At 43.2% G+C, this 20,689-nt stretch overlaps 2 protein-coding genes across 7 annotated transcripts; both read right to left on the reverse strand.

The window, feature by feature from the left end:
• Nucleotides 1–962: 962 nt before the first annotated feature.
• Nucleotides 963–9,138, reverse strand: dbpb (D site albumin promoter binding protein b). 2 transcript variants are annotated; one of them, XM_028426076.1, is made up of 5 exons: nucleotides 7,442–9,138; nucleotides 7,007–7,265; nucleotides 5,971–6,426; nucleotides 3,050–3,309; nucleotides 963–2,307 (listed from the first exon to the last, which is right to left on the reverse strand). In XM_028426076.1, the coding sequence occupies exons 2-5, from the start codon at nucleotides 7,197–7,199 to the stop codon at nucleotides 2,092–2,094; spliced, it is 1,125 nt and encodes a 374-aa protein (XP_028281877.1). In that variant the 5' UTR covers nucleotides 7,200–7,265; nucleotides 7,442–9,138; the 3' UTR covers nucleotides 963–2,091. The 2 variants fall into 2 exon arrangements, with proteins under 2 accessions (XP_028281877.1, XP_028281876.1); XM_028426075.1 differs by having other exon boundaries at nucleotides 7,007–7,293; nucleotides 7,442–9,137.
• A 411-nt stretch (nucleotides 9,139–9,549) lies between these two features.
• On the reverse strand, nucleotides 9,550–18,452 carry LOC114448859 (zinc finger protein 865). Of its 5 annotated transcripts, none has more exons than XM_028426070.1 (4): nucleotides 18,074–18,450; nucleotides 17,571–17,686; nucleotides 13,485–15,937; nucleotides 9,550–13,196 (listed from the first exon to the last, which is right to left on the reverse strand). In XM_028426070.1, exons 3-4 carry the CDS (start codon nucleotides 15,499–15,501, stop codon nucleotides 10,828–10,830), a joined length of 4,386 nt encoding a protein of 1,461 aa, XP_028281871.1. In that variant the 5' UTR covers nucleotides 15,502–15,937; nucleotides 17,571–17,686; nucleotides 18,074–18,450; the 3' UTR covers nucleotides 9,550–10,827. The 5 variants fall into 5 exon arrangements, with proteins under 5 accessions (XP_028281871.1, XP_028281872.1, XP_028281869.1 ...); XM_028426071.1 differs by having other exon boundaries at nucleotides 15,285–15,937; nucleotides 18,074–18,448; XM_028426068.1 differs by having other exon boundaries at nucleotides 9,550–15,937; nucleotides 18,078–18,452.
• Between the last annotated feature and the right edge of the window lie 2,237 nt (nucleotides 18,453–20,689).

Raw genomic sequence — 20,689 nt, forward strand, 5'->3', positions numbered from 1 at the left:
ACACAGCAGTGATATGGAATGAGAACAATCTTTTATTGGTGTTTTGGGAAATTTCAACTACATCCAAATAACCAGCACTGACAGGTGGGCTGGGCACCATGAACACTACTGATACAGCAGGGGGGCGGTTGATCACTTAGATAAGATTCATCAACCACATCTGTGAATACATTAGAGACTAAGTCCTGTTGGGAGAGCAAACAATCACTGAGTGAGGTGATAAAGGCTGAAATAAACCAACATGGAGCATATCAGTATATAGTGTGCATAGTCCATACAAATCCAGGGAAACCGAAGAGGTCACTGTGAAACAGTAAAATAAGTCTGTATGAGCATCATGTTCAAGTTATTTGAGCCACATTTTGTGAAATCCATGTGGCAGTAGTGTCCTGTAGCAGAAGTGACGCCAGGAGGTCTGACACAGGCAGATAGCATGAGGGTTTCATTTGAATAGTCTCTCTGAGGAACACTGAAGATGTTTTGAGGTGCAAAAGATCATCCAAAGAAAGAAAAACATTCAATAATATAGAACAACAACAATAAGAGGGATAATTATCATAATCATAACAATAATAGCTGTAATGGTAACTATTCATCATGGTCATTAAGGGGATTAAAAATCACACTCTATTACTATTCATCCCTCCCACCAGGAACATAACATAGTGTACCATACCCATTGTGTAGGTGTTGTGGTTACACAGAGAAGTTTGTTGATACAGTAAAAAGTAAGAAGCGATAACAGGAGTAAACAGTGAGGAAAAAAAGCACTAAACAGCAACAAGCTCTGTGGATCAATATAGGAAATTTTGGCTTTATTTCTCCCAGAAATCTGAGAAATTAACACCATTCCACTCAATGGGTCTTTCTCAACCCATCTCCTGGAATACATCAAATACACAAAATAGTAGAGGCCTATCCAATATACACAACATCTCCCCTGCCCGCCCGCCCACCCTCCATATAGTAATGCTAAATAAAGTGTGTTCATAAAGTACAGTAAAGTAACAATGTGCAGTTTACTGGGAAGATTGATTACTGTTACAGAATACAAAGCTGAAATTTGATGACTGTGCACCGTCGCAGAGGCACACAACAACACAGGACAAATTGTTTTAAGGGAAAGAAAAGTTTGCACATAACTGTGAGAGCCAGACAGAAAAAGAGATGTTGGAAAGAGAGTGAGTGAAATTGAAGAGGAGCGAGGCATCACAACAGCCTATTCACCAGCTTAGGTAAGATACACAACACCAGTAGTAGACTGGAAGCACTCCACTAGGAGAGAGTGGAAAAAGATACAAGCATGGGCTTGAGAGAGATGTACCAGTCTCATGAAGTTAAACCCAAGGTGCAAAGAGCTAATGTAGTTGGGGAACTGAAGACTAAAGATCAAAAAAGATGATCTATAAAAAAAGAGTACACAAAACTAATGCAAGACAGGATAGTGTTGGACTGTGTACACAGCATCTCTCCTTCTGTCTCTCTTGAGCATGCCCATTCCCAGTGACAGAAACAATACAGGAAAAAATTAAGTGTGCAAGTAAAATCCACAAAATTATACCATCTTAAGATAATTTTGCTCTCTATATTACAAATGTTACATGTGTCCTCAACCCTGCTGCTGCTGCTGCATCCTGACTATTATAATCAAAAAAAAACCCATCGATGGCTGACAACCTGTTGAAATATCTCCTGACTCATCTGGAATAAAAAGATATTTACCATAGCTTTCCCCCATCTCTATGTCCCAGTCACGTAGAAAATATACAAAATTATTCTCCAAATTTGCTCTCCCTCTAATTTTTCTGAAATATTATAAAAATATACAATTCTCCAATAACAAAACTCTTAAAAGTCACATCTTTCATCTGTTAAATTATTCTTTCCATCCATTGCTTTTAAGAGCCTCAACAAAACAAGACACCTGAGCTTCGATACACAAACCTTCTCCTCATCTTATACATTCATCATCATAGTCATCATCATCATCTTGACCCCAATCTGTCCATCATGCCACCCCAGAATTTCAGAGTCTTAAATTTAATCCAGCTTATATTCCTCCTCTTCCTGATTTTATTTTCCATGCCGTCATCACTGGTCAGCGAGGCGGTTCTCGTATTTACTAAGGATGTTGCGGCACCGACCGAGTTCCTTTCGCATCTCAGCTACTTCCTGTCGCAGGGCGGCATTTTCTCTCTCCAAATAGGCAGCGCGCACAGATATTTGGTTCTCCTTGAGACGGCGAGCATCTCTGGAACGCTTTGCTGCTTCATTGTTTTTATGCCTCCGGGTCCAGTACTTTTCATCCTGAAGAAAGACAATAAGAACACACAGCAAACTATTAATTCATTTATTATTGCACTGTGACTTCAGAGTTTCATGTAAACATGCATTAAACTCTGACCCTGTTATTGATAGTGTGGGTTTTTGGTCATAGCTGTTTTGAACATACAGTAAGGTTTGTCAGAAATCAAACAAAATGTGTAAACAAACAACCACAGCTAGTAATATAAAAACCTACTGCTACTGATGTTTTTGCTTTATACATCCAAAAGAATGCTTCCATAAATTACTCAGGAATTCAGGATTCAGGAATTGACAGTTTACACAATGAAATCTTAAAAAAACAAAGCTGATTTGTAGCTACTTTTCATTTGTTGCATTAGATGTGTTTATTGTGAAGAACAGTGTTTTCTTATTAAATTACAGCCATGAATCTGTTGGAAATGATAAATTTTACATACAGAATCAGAATTCTAGCTCCCTTGTGTGCTCCTATTTCTACCAAGGCCAGTCATTTCTGCTATTATATTAGTAAATTGTGGCCTTGTGTATTTAAATCAACCCATTTCCAGACTTATTATAAATGTGTTGCATTACTATAATGCACTGTGCACTAAATACTAGGCTTTTGGCCTGTTGATTGAATGAATTAGTTATTTTAAGATGAAATTCATGGAAATTGTGATTTGAGGAAAATATTTTTTTTTTGAAATCCTAAAGCATTAAGGACAACCAGAAGCTGCAGTGGTGAACTCCCTGTCCTCACCTTCATGTTATCAGGAACCAGAATCTTGCGGGCCTTCTTGATCATTGGCTGCGGCTTGAGCTCCTCTTCACTGAAGGAGTGCCTTCTGGGGTCAAACATTTGCTGGCTTGAGCTGCTGGACGATGCCACATCTGAAGATTCTATGTCAAACATTCCAAATACATCTGGCCCGTTGCCCGTGGGAGTGAGTAAAGGTGGACAGGAGGATGAAGAGGAGGAAGAAGGTGACTCACAGGAGTCATTTGCACTTGTCTGACTCCCTGGAAAAGAGAAGAAAAAATGAAATTTTTAATATTGTCAGATCACGACAGATGACAACGATCCAGCAAGACAGCAAAACAAACACGTGCAGCATTTCATAATGGCCACAAGGGGGAAGCAGATAGCTGCTTTCTGAGCCGTATAAACAGCAAACATTCCGCTGCTCTTCACCGATTCCAAAGAATTAAGGACATTTTTCAGTCAGCTTTCATGGACCGGTTTTCACAGGCAAGCGAATGCTTAAGAACAGATATAATAAGTAAAGATCGAGTAAAATATAATGCAATATCTACATTTTTTGAATACAGATAAACAAATGTAATGGAATTGTTGTTATAAGATAATTCACCATCAAAGTACAACACAGGGTGTTCTAGATCAATAAATGAACCTTTCACATATATGATATATTATGCACCTGCTGATTTTGAACAAGGGAAACATTAAATATTTAAAAAAAATAGATCTTATGCTTGTGGATTACTGCTAAAATGACAAAAAGCCATGGCTGCAGTGTGACTGGGAATACTATAGATTATGCTTTGACAAAACAAAACCACAACAATGGTATATATGTTATATTGTAATATTGTAATGGACAATTTAATTAAATATATAACTACAATAATGACAACAGAAAAAATTAAAAGTGGAAATGTTAGGTAACTTTATTCCCCTCCCCTCAAAACCTGGTTCTTTATGTGGGGCCAGTATAGGGCAGAGATTCTATAAGGTCCAGTGCACTTTAATTGACTTTTTCTTTCCCCTTTAGGAGCCCAATCCTTGCTATTACGTCAACATCGCATAGCCACCCCTATGTTATAAATACAGCCAAATCAATAGAACTAAAATAGTGCGATGGCCAAACAAAGGGAGGAAGCTTAGGAAGCTAGTTAACCTATATGTGACAGTCAAAGCTCCTCCATACGCACAGACTGACAAATGGAACACAGCTTTGCAGCCTCCAAATACCAACACAATTGCATCACTTGTACTTAAGTTGCACAAAGCTGCTAATCAATGTAGACTGCTTATGTGAAAATAAGACTTAAGAACAAGATAAGGAATAGATCAAATCAGGTTGTTGCAGTGTTGTACTATATGAATTAAACATGACACAAAAGCAAAAGCCATTTAACAATCCAACAGTGCACGTGCAGCAGGCCTTAAAGTCTCTGAATGGTTGTGTAGATGGAAACTCTAGGCATCTGACTACCATGGTCCCCTGCAGCTTAAACCCAACAGCAGGCAGTGGTTAGTGCAGCCACCTGGTGTAGTGTTTTGTTGGAATAAAAAACGTGAAAGTCTGATAATGGTTGCCTCTCCCCTGCAGCTCTGGAACGCATGCTTGAAAAGTACATTTGGTGCATTCTTGTTCATGTGTTGTGATGAGACGCTTTCGTATCTGTAAAAATAGTCCAATATGTGACTGCACACTTTCAAAACCTGCTCAGCAGCATTCCACAAAGGCCCGAAGCTGCTGAGAAGGCAAACAGTGGCCCTACTCTTCCTTACTTGACTTATATTTGACATACTCATATGTGCTGGTAGGTGCCTCATTAAATATTTATGAAGAAGCAACTACACAACATGATACATGAACTTTAACATTCGACTGTTATTTAGGCACTAAGAATATATATCTTTACTTCTTTTTATGTATGTCATATAAAGGTAGAGCAATAACAACCCTGAACCCTTTATCATGCAATATAAGTGTATTATCAGAGTTTAACAATGTGCTCTTTGTTGCTGATGGACCCTGAATCAATTAAAAATACTCCTCTGGATATCAGTGTACTAAGTGTCATTCATCAGTGATCAAATGTTCAGTTTGAAGTCCAGCAGCAGGGAGAAACTCTTCCTGTTGCTGCCTGTCCCTCCCCATGTGAGCTCCTCCTATATGACTACTTGGCCCTGCCTCTCGTTCTCTCACTCTGGTACTCCCAGCCTCTGCACGTGTACCGACATGTGCACATGGCTGTGGCGTGAAGTGGGGAGAGAGATTTAAAGACACGCAACTGCAAACACTCCACACACTCCTCTCTCTCTCTCTCTCTCTCTCAGTACAGTTTTGACCCTTCTGCACATAAATTATTGGCTGAGGGTGAATGCTGATTGTACACTGCAGTACACAGATCACTCACTGCTAAACCTTCTTGTCACTGCTACTAAGATAACTCATCAAATCACTCAGACTTCTTCGTCTGTTTACTGCTCCTTTCTTTCACTTCTATTTTTTCTCCACCTCTGCCCATCATCCAACTTTATAACCTCTATGCCACAAAATAAAAAGTACATTCACAGTTAGGGAGCCAGCTTTGAACCTTTTCAAGTTGACTTTCCATTTAGAGCCTGTATCTCACAGATTCAGTGTGATCCCACAGGACAGAAAACTGCTTGGTCAACACTATGTTTGTTAAAATCTCCTCAGAGAGTTAAAATGCTGAATCACCAGTCCATGGGAACATAACCTTGATTGCATCTCAACCATTATTGAAACGTAGGGTTCACTAGTCTTACATCAGTAGCAGGAGACACCTTCAGCTTGTCAAGTCTGCAAAGCCTGCTCCTCCATCATTGTATACAAACACAGAATAATGTCTTCTGACACTACTGGCCAATTACTACCTTAGTAACATCCATGTTGGTTGACTCACCGTGGAGGCAGTCGGTTCCTCCTGCAAGACTCTGTGGCTGAGCCACCTCCAAACCGATGAGAGATGGGGATGAGGAGGAAGAGGGTGATGAGGATGAAGATCCAGGTGGGGATGAGGGCGGTAGGCACTGGGAGCTCTGGTTGGGCACTGCTGACTGGGAGCTCTGTGAGGGGATCTGAGCCGAACTGGAGCTGTTGTTGTTGTGCATACTGCCCATTCCATTTTCGGTCAGAAACTCCTCCAAGTCCATGTACTGAAGCTGGAAGAGACCCCCATCTGCAGGCAGGGTACGGTCCCACAACAGAGGCCCAAGGAACTGGTTGAAATTCCCTCCTCCATTTCCACCAGCACCAGCTCCTCCACAGCCATTACTGCTATTACTGCTGACTACTCCATTGCCATTCCTCATAGGGCACACTCCCATTGAGTCTTCATCAAGGTCCAGCCTGTCTTTGTCTGCCCAAGAAAAGAAAGCAGGTTCATTAGCACAGGATGCCAAAGGAGACAAATGACCAATGGATGCTAACACCACCTAAACAGAGTGGCAGGTGTAATCATATATTGCAAAATCTCCCTCTCTTTCTATCTTTCATACCATCACACACTCACAGATGGACCAGATGGTCCCTGAATTGCAGCATTAGGCAAGTGCTGAAACCAATTTGTTGTCATAACATATACATAAGCTCTAGAACAAATCTCACAATAGCTGGAGATACGTTTGGCAGAACCAAAGTGCATGCTCGCATCAACTGCAGGAAAACACGTTATCACTCCAGTGTGAACTGGATCCGAATTTGACGTTGCAGCAGGGATTATAATCCAGGTGAGTACTCATCGGGGTCAGTGAGGAGTCATCCCAAGCATGTGTGATGCTGCATGAGACTTTAGATATGACAACGGAAATGTTTGTTGTATAATAACATTGCACCCACTGTTGACAACAGTCAACAGTGGGTGTATGGGTATGATTTATTTATGCTCGGCCATTGCACAGACATTCAGATTCATCAAATTAAGACTGAGAGTGTCTCACCTTTCACATCACATGGGGTTTTTAAGCGCTGGTCTCCCTTCATGGGGTGCTGCAGGAGGGACTTCAGACCTGCCATCGTGTTGAGGTGGCCCCCTGTAAGAGAGCCTGCAGGCTGAGTACAACTTCCAAACTGTGGGCTTGCACCAGCTGGGAGGTCTGGGGTTGGGGGGAGCTGGGAGAGCTGCCTGGACATCCTGGACCAGACGGGGCAGATGACACCTGGGGTGCTGGAAGGGGTGAAGCGAACTGACCAGAGTACCTAACAAGAGGACAAGTATGCTGGATGACTGTGTGTGTCAGAGTGTGTGTAGGAGGGGTTGGGGAGAAAGGCAGAGAGGTAGTTTTAAATCAACTACAGTGCTCACAGGTATAGATACTAAAAAAATGACGCAGTTGTATTACACAGTCAAATGAAACAACACGTGCAACTCTTACCTGTCACTTGTAGAGTTGTTTATTTTCTTGCAGAAAAACTTTCATCTAAGTATTCCATTGGGATTGGATGTTGCTGCAACTATTGATGAAGCCTCAGCAGAGCAGTGTGGGAGGGACAGTCAGACCATCTGAATACTGTCCATAATAATAAAAAACGCAAAAGGCGTGGAAATGCACGCGCTGGGAAATGTTACAGCTCAAACTTGCAGCGTAGCCTGAAACAGTCGGTGCTGAGAAAAAAAACAAGATCCCAGAGATACTTGCTCCGTCAAAACAAAACAACCGTGAGAGGAAAAAACAACCAGCGAGGAGAGCAGTGGCTGCTAGTCAGATGACAAGTTGTGTTGCTGTTTCTCCCCTCTGCTGTCGCGCTCTGCTGTCCGTGGCGGGGGGAGCAGCAGCAGGAGGAGGAGTGGGGGGGTCGTTTCCTCTTTCTGTCTGTACTTTTTTTTGCATCCGGTGGATCGAGTCACGGGCGCACGGGCTTGGGTCTGTGTTTGGGCCGCGCGACGTCCACGTCTGACCGTTCTCTCTCTCTCTCTCTCTCTCTCTCTCTCTCTCAGCTGGAACGGACACGGGCAGTTCACGTGACGTCACACCTCGCGGAACAAACGAGCGAAGCGCGGGAGGGGCGGGGTCCGGCCTTAACAGATCCTTCAATCCCCGCTGATTATTTATGAGACACACCTACTCCTCGTGCCACACCTCGAGGAGAGCAGTTTGTTTTGTCTGACAGGTACACTCGTGTGTGTGTGTGTGTGTCCACTTTGTTCACAGCGCACCACTCACACTGCACACGCAAAGCTTCAGTGTTCTGACAGAAAGTAGACCCCTGCCTTCACAAATTGCTCGTTAGTGTTTACTGGCTCAGAGCTCTGCTCCTGTCTATTAGAGCATAGTTTGGGCTGTCTGTAATAATCAGGCACTGCTGCACGGCTTTTCCATTTTCCTTGTAATCCACTGAAAACGTGAGCGTTTTTCTTTTTTTCAGTGGAATGGAAGGCTCCAGCAGCACGTTGCCTCCCGGCGTACAATAGCTGTTCCAGCTCACGTGTATCAGGCACGCGGCGACGAAAGCTGTCCGCTCACGGCCATGGCTCCAATTGGATCCGCAAAAATCTGGGCTCCGCCCACGTCGAGCGCCCATTGGCCAGAAATAGGTCGAACAAACCCGCCCGCTCGGATTCCCCCCGTGCATGCCACTGCCGCGTGAGACCAGTTCAAAATACAAAAAAGCGCGAGGGGCTGTCTGGTTTACTGTACACTCGCACATGCAAAACAAAGCGCGCGCAGGAATTCGTCTCTTTGTTTTTCTCCAGAGTTGAATATGCAGAAGTTGACGTAGACCTACACAGATTACAGACAAGCTGTCGTACAAAAGCCCGAGTCTACATGAATAATAAGCACTGGAAATGCAGTACACTGCTTCTATTAAAGTACAGCTGTCAGTCTGTGTTCATTCACTTACAGCAGCAGAGGGTATCTGGATCTTATTTTAGGTGTGCATGCAAGACAGGTCATCCATTCGAAACAAAAGTTTACACACATTTCAAAAAATTAAATTACTTTTTCACTGCATTTAAATGTAAATTTATTCTCCAAATATCCATAATGACGGAATTCTACTGCTCATGATCACTGAGTGATGCTCAATCATTTTGTTTACTTTATGGTTATAATCTTGTAGTAAACAGCAGACAGCCAATTACTTCACAGTCATACAGCCTCTCCAGTCCACCCCCATATCACAGTAGAATCCATGTGACTGCCACACTCAGTCCCACCAGGCCAAGAGTGTTCACTATAAAAGAGTTGCTTACTGCCATCTTGTGGAGCTAGAAGTGCAAGGTTTCACACAGACATTTATTTCATGTGTACTGACAATATAGTGTAAGGTCAGCTGACTTAATCTGGTCAACAACATAAGTAAGCCTTCAAACCTCATATATTAACTACATCCTGATAAACCATTGAATCGACAGAGTGATGTGAAATTCACACCATAGAGCTAGAATGTAACAGTCAAACTTCCAATACTGACTTTGGTAACACATACTCATGCTCAGCAACTAGCAGTTAAGAATCAGAAATAAACGAAAAACAAATGATTACACTTAATGTTTATTCATCGCTGAAATATAGTCAACTACCGACTTCTCAGTAAATAATGTGATAGAAATCTACTAAAACTATAATTTTTGTTAGAGGAAAAGAAAGGCTTGACAGGGGTATGAACATTTCAGAGTAAATAAAGTGACAGGATGTCCTTAAAATCCTACTTTTCTTGAGAAGAAAAAAAAACAAAGGTCTGACAGTAAGAATATGATTGCAACTCAGCAAAAAAAGTAAAAGGTGAAAGGGCTAAGTATAAGATTGGCATGAAGACTGATTGGGTTACACACATAAATACATGGAATATTACATTTGTTTCTATCATGATAGGTCCTTGTCTTTAACACACCGTGAAGTACTGTAGAAATAATCACTGCTAAAAAGAGCATACAAATAACATGAGATAAACATGTGTTACAGTCCATTTCTTTAACCTGTTTTCAATCTCTTGGTATAAAAGCTAGGAATATCTCAAATAAATAACGTGAACGTCATAAGCAAGGCTTCTTGTAAGTTTCTTCATTTTGGCAGGAGAGGGATCCTTGTAATTGTTATCTAATTACCAGCAACTTTGACATTTTATCTATATGTGATCAAATCACTAGGGCATATAGAGCAACTTTCAAATCAAGTGGTACACTACAAACTTCTGGGGATATACTGAATAAACCATCACATACTGTACTGTAGGAGTGATTTCACAACCTCAGCAAAAAACTTGACCAGAGAACAAACATGCACTGACAAACTATCAACAAAGGTCTTTGTCCCCATGTCCCTACTCCTAATAAATGCACTTTACATGTTTAAAAAAATCCTCAGAGCCTCTAAGTGAACAACAACAAGACAAAATACACAGCAGAGACATTTATCATACAGCAAGAGGTGTAGCAAGGATTCTAGTTATGGGGAAAAGAGATTACATTAGCAGGTCATTTCACCTAAACTTGTCTAGTAACTGCACAGTGTCAGCCAAGCATAGTGTCAATGCACTTAAGGGGTTAATTAATGATCCTATGGAAACAGTCACGTCTTTGAAAACACCTTCCAGTATAATCTGGAAGAAATACAGGTGATATTTTTTATAGGGTGTTCTACAGTAGTTGTTAACACACTCATTCTAATAGTCAGCAGAGTAGATGCAACAGAGACACGAGGCAACTTCTCCAAAAGGCAGCGGGTGCCTTTTCAAGTCCCTTTTTTTTTCTTTGACTTTTCCATTTCAGAACTGAAATATCCCTCTTATATGCCACTCTTTTCAGATGCCAGGACACTCAGTATCTGTATGATCCCTGTAGGAATGGCATCTCCTCATGACCCTCATGGGTCTGTCTCTCTCCCAGTCTCTTTGAAAGCTTCAGCCTCATAACATCTCCCCTCTGCAGTCCTTTAGCCCTGCGGCGGCAGGACACCTTGTGCCTGTGAAGAAATGTAGCATTCCAAAAGCGAGCGGAGCAGCGCCGGCATGAGAAAGTCCCTCTGGCACGATGGGACGCCCGATGGATGAAGGCTGCCAAAGGCCTGTGAGACTGCTTCCCACACACACTGCACCTTAGTCGCTCCTGAGTGCTCAAGGCTTTCTGTGAGTGTTTAACTGCCATGTGGACCAGCAGTCCCGCTTTACGGGAGAACACAGAATTCGGGCATATAGGACAGCCAAATCGCTTCACGGGGACTTTGAGAGACGTCAGGATCTGCACCTTCATTCCACCAGTGTTGACAAGCTTATACCCACCACCGCCTGATCCTCCTCGCCTAATTGTCAAACGAAGAGAGCCTTGCTTTTTATTCAACTGCCCTCTTACTGTACAACTTATCTTTTTCTTCCTTTTGATGCCATCAAATCTGACTAAATCTTGAGATTCCCAATTATTTCCCCTCCAATCTCTCTTGTCGGACTTTTTTTTTTTCTTCTTGTGTCGTCTCATTTCATCGTGTGACAGCTGGATACTGCAGTCAAGGTGTTGGTGGGGCTGGGTATCTGACTGATGATGAGGATGATGGTGGGAGTGAAGATGATGGTGATGCAGATGATGATGTTCAGTGGAGGGCAGCTCTGTGAGGGGCTGGAACGGGGCGGTGGTGTGAAGTGTACGACTACGGGATCCAGCTGGATATATGTGCTCTCCTTTCACCCCGGCTGGGGAATGCGGGTGCTGCGGGGGCATGATTGTAGAGTTGGGAGGCAGAGGCTGAGAGTAGGATGGAGCATTAGAGGCAGAAGACTGGGCTCCTGTATCATAAAAGAGAGGTGAATAACCAGCAGGTGGTTGTGGAGCTGCCTGTTGGTGGCTATGAGTGACAACACTAAGACTCTGCCCTCCATGGCCCTCAGTGGGAGGAGCCATCTGTAGCAGGGCATTGGTGGCAGCCTCGCTCTCAGATGTTGACTGATTAACATCACTCCCACCTCTGTTGTCTCCAGATCCACTGCTGCCTTCTTGTGGGTTAGACGTTTCAGTGCGGGTCATCCCATGCTGAGACTGCTTGTGTCGAGTGAGGCTATTAGAGTAGGCAAATGCTTTCCCACATACCTCACAGCAGAAGAGCTTTTCACCCCCTCCTTCATGAACCGTCTGATGATGGGCAGTCAGGTGGAAGTGGTGACGGAACGACTTCCAACATATAGCACAGGTGTAGAGACGCGGCGGCGGTGGGGGCTGTGGTTGTGGTGGGGGTGGAGGCTGTGGTGGGGGATTGGTGTCTTGAGGCTTGACATCTTGAGAGTAGGAGTAATAAGAGGAGGTGCTTGGTGCTTGGTTCTGGCTCCTCTCTTGGGCCACGCTACATTGAGGATTTGGGTTAAAGCTGTTGAGGTTCTCTGGAGCTGGTGTTGTGGGAACCTCTTCCATCTCCCCTTTCTGATGGAGTTTGCTGTGCCTCCTGAGGCTCTGGGAGTAACCAAACTCCTTCCCACAGATGCTGCATTTGTAATTCTTAGCCCCAGAGTGGACCGTTTGATGCTTGCTGAGGTGAAACGCCTCTCTGAAATACTTCCCACAAATGGTGCAGTGATGGGGCTTTTCTCCAGTATGGATGCGGTCATGTCGGCGCAGGGTCTCCCGACGTGCAAATCCTTTCCCACAGACACTGCAGAGGTGAGTGCGTGGGAGCCCGCTGGGCCCCATTCTGGGAGTGTACTGCCTACGTTTGGGGGGCTGCCCTCCAGGTGCAGAATCTTTCTTAGCTCTTGGTTTGCGAGGACGTTTTGGTTTGGCAGTAGGATTCGGTGGGTTGGTGCTCATAGCCTCCTGGCTCCCACCACCTCTGAAATTCTTATCCATACCAGAGGTGGATGAAGGTGAGCCCAGAGGTCCTAAACCAAGACCACCTAGAAGACCTCCTATGATGTCTCCCCTATCATCCCCTCTATTTCCACTGCTACTAGCTGCAGTTATAGCAGAAATTGCATTATTGACAGAGCTAGTGACATCATCCTCAGAGTCATCCAGTAGAGAAGAGAGGGGCAGATGAGGCTGTTGCTGCGGGTGGTGGTGCTGGCTGTGGCTCTGTGAGTGTGGATGCAGTGTTGGAGCCAAGGGTGCCTTTCTCAGAGCTGGGCCCGCCATCCCACTTCCACAGGGGGAGGCACCAGAGTAGCATGGAGATGGGTTACCTTGAGAACGGTGGTCATCATGGTAGCCTGTGTAACGATTCCGAGAGTAGTCAGTGGGGTATTTACCATCTGTTCTGTCCCTGTCATTTGAATTCCCTCCCCTTCCAGACTGAAACAGACCATCACATCCTAAACCTGATTTTGGTTCTCCTTCCCCCACAATGATTACACCATCCTCTTCCTCAGTTTTCCCATAAATAACCCCTCTATTGCTTTGATAAGTTCCCCCTCCTCCATTACCTCCTCCATCCCCTCCCCCGACACTGTCCTCACCATCAGTTCCTGTCTTGCTGCCCCGTTGTTTGGATCCCCTACCTGGCTTGCCGCAGGTGCCTGAGGCAGCATGGTTGAGTAGAGAGGTGCTCTCACGGAAGGCACGACCACAGGCAGGACATCGGAATGGCTTTTCCTCATGTATCTTCTCATGGCGTGTCAGTGACTCTCTACGATTAAAAGCCCGAGAGCAGGTGGAGCAGCCATATGGGCGAGCTGAAGAGTGTATAACACCATGTTGCAGGAGGTGCCCTTTTTTCTTAAAGCCTTTGCCACATTCAGGGCAATGAAATATTTTGTCTGGGCTAGGACAAGAATTGGTTGAGGGATGGGGCGTTTCTTGGGTCGAATGGGGGAGGCTTGGGTCAGACTGTGTTTTAATGTGAACAGGGTTTGGGCCAGTAGTGGCAGTATTGCTAGTACCTGCTGTGGTTGGCTCATGCATGCGCAAATGCCTGCGAAGGCTTGAAAGGTGAGGGAAGCTTTTGCCACACTCTCCACAGCTATATAGGGGCTCTGAATCAGACTCTGTGGCATTTGCTTGTATTGAGCTCTGGTTATCAGATTTAGAAAGGTGAGAATCATTAGTAACCAGTACTGAGGCAGCAGTGGAAGAGGGAGCAGAGGAGGAGGAGGAAGAAACTACTGATGAGGATGAAGATGATGAGGCAAGAAGGGATGATGGATCTCCACCCATATTTGACATACCAACCCCACTCCCAATTAAAGCCGGAGGCTGACCATGAGTAAGCCCTCCATTACTACTTGTGCTGGGATTACCACCGTGGCTACTGTGGCCATGGTTGCTACTGCTATTACTACTACTCTCAGATTTTCTTTGTGGCAAATAGCCAGCCATTGCCTTCTTCCTCCTACTGCTACTACTACTTCCGCCTCCACTGCTTTCCCCTTTACCATCATCCTTAGATAAGGATAAGTGCAGTGGTAAGGGAAGGGGCAAACCTGCTTCCTGTTGCATCAGAGAAGCTATCTGATTTGATGACAGAACAGGAATGCCCTGGAAGTCAAAGCCACCCAGTGATGAGGGCTGGGAGCCTGGGTGGAGAGGGTGGTGAGGATGAGAATGAGTGTGAGGATGAGAGAGGGTGTGAGGTGGAAGCTGTTGCTGCTGGGGAGGCTGTTGAGGAGCCTGCTGTGGTTGGGGAGTGGAGTGGCCATGCGAATGAGAATGCAAAGCAGGAGGCGGAGCAAGGCTAGTACTCGGCTCCCCGCCCGTTTGACTTAAACCAATACCTAAGTGGTTATGAGTTCCCTGTTGAACAAGAAATTGTTCTAAACTAGAATTAGCAGGCACCCCAGAGAGAAAATATTGATTAGCAGCTAACATGCAACTAAATTGTTGGTGAAGGCTCCGTGCATCAGACTGGGCCCCAACCAACTGGTGTCCCAATGAACTGACTGCACTGCTGCTAGAAGGGTTATTAGAGGTGGCCACAGAGGTTGAAGGGGAGGGTGAGGAAGAGGAGGGGCCAGGAGATGCTTGGGGAACAGAGAGGCCGGGATGCAGAGGAGGAGGGGGTGGAGGTGCTGATGTTACTAATCCTCCTAATCCCCCAGCACTCCCACTACTGCTACTTCCCCCGGCAAAGTGCTCAAAACGGCCTACACCTGGATGTAACTGCTCCTGTGCTAGTGCTGCCTCAGACGGGTGGAAAGAGCGCAGGAACTGTGGGTAGCCTGATGAATGGCTTGAGCTGCTGCTGCTCATCTTGCTTGACTTTGAACGAGAGCTCTGAGATGAGGAAGGCTGTTGTTGTAAAGGTGGGGGAGGAGGGGCACTCATCTTGGCAAAAATGGAGGCAGAATCAGAAAAGGCGTTACCTCTAGTCCCCTGCAGGGGGCCCAAGCCAAGTCCAGTCAGAAGAGCTCCAGAAGACTCAGCCTGCTGCTGCTGCTGCTGCTGGAGTTGATGCTGGTGAAGTTGCACTTGCTGCTGATGCTGTAGTTGTCGATCTAATCCAAGGCCTTTAAACTGGTGGGCCTGGTGCCCACTTAACATCTCTATAATGTCCAGATTGTATTTTCCAAATTGGAACATTTCCCACTCACTGGCACATGGGGGTGCAGGTGCCAAACCTCCAGCGCTAGGGGTGGCAAAAATAATCCCACCACTGAGTGGTGAGTAACAAACTTTACCCTAAGGGTGAGGCTATGCCACAGAACTAATCAAAACAGCTTATAGCTATAGTTCGTCTCTCCCAGATTGATTACCACTGGTGCTGCTACTGTTGATCATCCACTCGCCACACTTGACTTCCAAAAAAGTGGGGTATCTGAGAAGGCAAGTTGATGATCTAATGTAAAAAAGTCAGTTATTTTGCAGGTAGAGGAGATCCACCTAATATCAAAATTGCTTGGAATAGTTATTGAGAAGCACTTTTAAGTGTATTCTTCTTGTCTCCTTTGAGAATTACTGCGTTGATATTTTTCTTCACCTAAGCAAGATTCCTCATCCTTGTTCAGCCAAGAGGTTCCTACAGTTGAAAACACAAAACCCAACAAAGAATAAATTTTGTTTAAAATATCAGGTACTAGCTTTGAGCTTTAGCTGCATTTGCGTTCTACATATATTCAATTAAATAACCAAAATCAATACTTACCACCAGTTTCTTATTAATATGAACCAATTGGCCTCTTTGTTCATTGTGCACTTCATACAACTATATTTATAGTTACACTCAAAAACAGAATATTTCAATTTATCCTGTTGCTAAATACAATGGATTAAGACATTCAACATTTTATATAACTTACCATGATGCAGGTCAGTTGGATTGCAGCACAAACATTAGTGAATAATGGCAATTCTTATAATTATAAGAACCATATTTACTCCAGAAGACAGGTTTAATTTTACCATTTTTGCTGTTCATGCATATGGATGCACTTTGTAGGCGTGTGTGTGAAAAAAGACAGGCTTTGTTTATCTAACAAAACTACTCTGGACCTACTGACCCAATTTATTACTCTGTTAGATACTGTCCTGCAGGAGGTCTGTGGTTTATTTCATAATGTATTTTACAGTATAAATACAGAATGTGTGGGTCCATCTGTGAGTACTATACATCTACAAAGGAAGAGGTACAAGGTGTGGGAGTGTTGCATGAAAAACCCACACAAAACATTAAATGCCTCAGTTTTGCTTAAATGTAGGTGTGTGTCTAACTGGTTGGCTTTTAGCCATACACTTAACCTTGTTGGCTGTAAAAATGTACCTTTCCTTGATCATTGAAGCAACAGTTCATAAGTGAACATGGGCCCTCTATTATTCACAAGCCGTGACATCACTGAAAAAAAAAAAAACTAAATAATATTTGAAGATGTCAATCAGTCTTTATAGCCTGCATAGTTTAAACTGGTATAAATGTGGGATAATGTCAGCCATGGAATATCTGTTTTAGAGTGATTATCATGAGACAGTTCCAGATGCACACATTCATTTTTTTTTCTTAAAAGAGTCCCTGCAACACTGGCACCCCATTTTGAAAACTATGCAGTGGTCACTGGTAAGAAATAAATAACATTTTGATCAAGACTGACTTGTACTCTAAATGGTATAACGTTTGCTAGGGTTTAATAAAGACACAATTAAATTAGGATCGAATCTTGGCACCCAACCATGGAAATAAAATCCTGGGTTAATTTAGAGACAGTAGATGGGATTGAAAGGATTTAGAGTAATTTGTAATCACCTAAGTATGCATAATGGGGTTAATTACATAGTATCAGATACAATACAACATAATGCAGAGAGAAGTACCTTCTCCTGTTGTAGACACTTTATGGTTAATGTTCATGTGCATTCTGTACACCAATACAGTTCTTATTATTATTCATGTTATTTTAACACTATTACATATATTTTTTACTTATATGCAGTAACAGGCCGAATTAGTACTATTATTACCCCAACCACCATTTTACAATACAGGGGCCAATTTACACAGTTGACTGAAACACATCTGTGTAAAGGCCCAGCACACAATGCATCGACTACATAAGGGTGAGTTGTTGCTAGCAGTATTTCCATTGTGTTCTAAAAGTACGCCGTCCACAGCAGAAGCACTCACTTTGAATGTGGTTTTGCTCACCTCTTCAGTTTCTTACCGTTTCCGCTAATTGATGAGATGAAGCAAAAATGGAGTGAGCTCCCCTGGCAGATGAGGAAGATAATCTATCGCATATTTCACTGCTTCTCATTTTAATGTAAATCACCATAAATCCTGTGAAGAAAAGGAGAAATGCTCAAATTAACACCACACTCGCTGCCCAATGTAAACATAAGCAGAAGGTTACTGGCGCTAATAATAACGGATGCAGTTCAGGAGGCATCCTGAAATAGCATTGGCTAACAATTGTAGAATAAAAAGCAAAACATTGGACGCGCTTGCATGCAAAACTTCACGGTTTTCCTTAGCATCATATTTTAAAGTGGCTCGGCGCGTTTAGCATTTTGGTGCCGCACGCAACCTAGAAATCCACACAAGCGCCGATGCTAACGTTAGCAATCGGTCCAAACTACATTATTAAAAGCAAGCAGGCTATCGTTAACATCATCATGCTAGCGTTAGCATTTACATATGCGTAACCTATATTCGGCAAATGTTTACCTACGCATCCAGATGCAGAGCACAGTTGGAGATGGATGAGGCCTGTCACGCCTTCTTCTCGCAGCCTAGCTAGCTATCGTCCGCTTCCATTTCTGCGTGCTGTTTTCTAGTCGTTAGCCAGAGCCATTTTCACTGATGCTGAGCGGGGTGAAGGCTTACACCGTTCCCCCCAGAAATCAACGCCGACGGACTCCGCAGCCGCCTCCTCGCCATTTGATTACGACCGGTCGCGCTGATATGCAGCTTTCATGAAGTCTTTCGACGGCCGAGAAAAATTTGGACGGTCGGTGATAATATTTTTTGGGTAAAAGTGAGTGACGTGTGCTCCCTTAACACTGGTCCTTTCCGGCCCTTGTAATGTTTCCGGGTAGCAGCAGCGGGGCTCGCGGACGGCTGTTCAGGGCTCATAGTGGATTCTGTGTTTGGTTGCACGCGGGCTTTGAAAAAACACGACAATCCGCTTTCACTAGTGGACAAATACAGAGAAAAGTGTCCGTTTACCCACGACACCCGCTCATATCATCATATCACCCACGTATGAGAGCATTAAAAGTTATCAGTCTTTGTTAAAGACCTTTCCCCAGGCGCCATAACACAAGACGCCTCACAGGCCTGCGGAAATACCCAGTGTTTTTTATGAATTGCAGAATTATTGCTGCAATTAGTTTTTGATAACGAAATTAAACACGTCACACATTATAAACTGGTTTTATAAAACTGGTGAGAAAATCTGGATGTAGTAATGGCTGAGTTTTGAAAACAAACATTATTTAATATAAAAGTACATTAGGTAGTGAAATTCCTGTTCCAGTCTAGTGTGTATTGATCTGGATGCTTTTTCAACAACAGTGTACATAAAAAAATGATTCAGTGATGTGATTCATCGAGTCAAGATGGCCCAAAGTTTCACAAACACATCTATAACTTTAAACTTTACACGAAATTCACTGTATTTATCAAAACAGCCACATGAAGTAAATACAAAGTCAAAGATAGTCAGGAGTTTTGACACAGCTAAGATCATGATCATGTATATGATGTGTACTAGCTGTGCTGAAACATAAAGGGAAGTCAGGTAATCATTTTACTATGAATGAAATCATTCTGAGAAACAACGGTGTGTCAGGAAAATCTGTGAAATGTAAAGGTCTGTTAGTCCAGAATATTTTAGGAACTACGTCATGTGAATCGTGTCAAAAACAAATATGATAAAAGTGTCTTTTATAACTGCTGCAACGAAGGACAACCACGAGTTCTCCTGAAACCTTAGCTTCAGCCTCAGTAATCAAAAATGAACAGAAGCTCAGATCATCACCTGTGGGGCACAAAGATCCTAAACACACACAGAAAACAAGTTACAACTTAGTCTATTTAACACAAGTTGGTTTCTATATGAGGTCTGTTTTTATTAGTATTAGTCATTGATAAGTAGTGTGGTCTGCCTTTCCACTGCAGTAATGCATTAATATTGTGCTATCCTGAAACAGTGGGATTTTATTATGTCCACTTTTCCTCATTGATCAGCCCTCAAACTGATGTAGGTGTGAAGTTAAAGGACATTCTGACCACAGCCGTCCTGCTCTGTTCATCATGGATCACTGAACCCCCTGGTGGTCAAATGTGGAAACTACAGTGACTGTTACACATCAGCTAGTGCCTAAAACAAACATAATATTTTTGTGCTCTTTGTGTACCTGCTGAAAAAAAAGACATCCGTATCATCTGCTTTTCATCTGCTCTGTAGGCCTTCATACCTCTCAATGCAATAAATGTATTCACAGGAGGTTTTGAAATGAGCTGCACAGCCCTCCCTCACTGTAAGGATTCAGCAGGTATAACCCAGGGCTGTAAATTATTATATTATCATTTCATTTAAAAAGTGCAGTTGTCAACTCCCAGCAGGACTGTATAGATTCACTGTGGCTGATATTAGTATACAGACTCGCTCTGTGTGCCGACGGCTGAGTGTTTTTTCCTGCATAGCATATATAAGGAGTAAAATAATGTTTCCCTAACAGTCAATAATAAAGAAAACACTGATTCAACGATACATGATTACTAATATTTAAATATTTGTTAGCCTGGTCTGCATATGTATTAATCTGCAACTTAGCTTAAATATGAAATATTTGGACTTTTTAGTGGAAGAGTGATCCATCTTTTAAACCACTGGAATTGTAACTAAGACAATAAAATATAAGGTTTTCATTGAATGAAAGTGTTTAAATAAATAACCACATTTAAACAAAAGAAGGTGTTATTTTAGGGAAATATACATCTTCCACTTTTTCCAGAGGGCGTCTAGTTTGAACCATTTTTATTGCTCTGTTGATGTTGAAGTCCAAAAAGAAGTTTTCTTCCCAATTAAAATCCATTTTTATCTGTGTAAGTCTGGTGCCAGAACATTTTGGGCAGGCTCAGAACAAGTCGCAGTGAGGTGATGTGATGTGTTGCAGTGTTGCTACTTTTATATAAGATTCTGAACCTTAAGAGAGAATTCTTTTCTTAGCTTTGCATCAAACGCGTTTTAATTAAACTCGATTACAGAGCTCATTAGTCATGCTTGAGATATGCCCAGATTTGCTTTGTGAGACCAGTGAACACAGACATCAGTCT

The sequence above is a fragment of the Parambassis ranga genome, chromosome 16 (genome assembly GCF_900634625.1).
Source record: "Parambassis ranga chromosome 16, fParRan2.1, whole genome shotgun sequence".
NCBI classification, from domain to species: domain Eukaryota; kingdom Metazoa; phylum Chordata; class Actinopteri; family Ambassidae; genus Parambassis; species Parambassis ranga.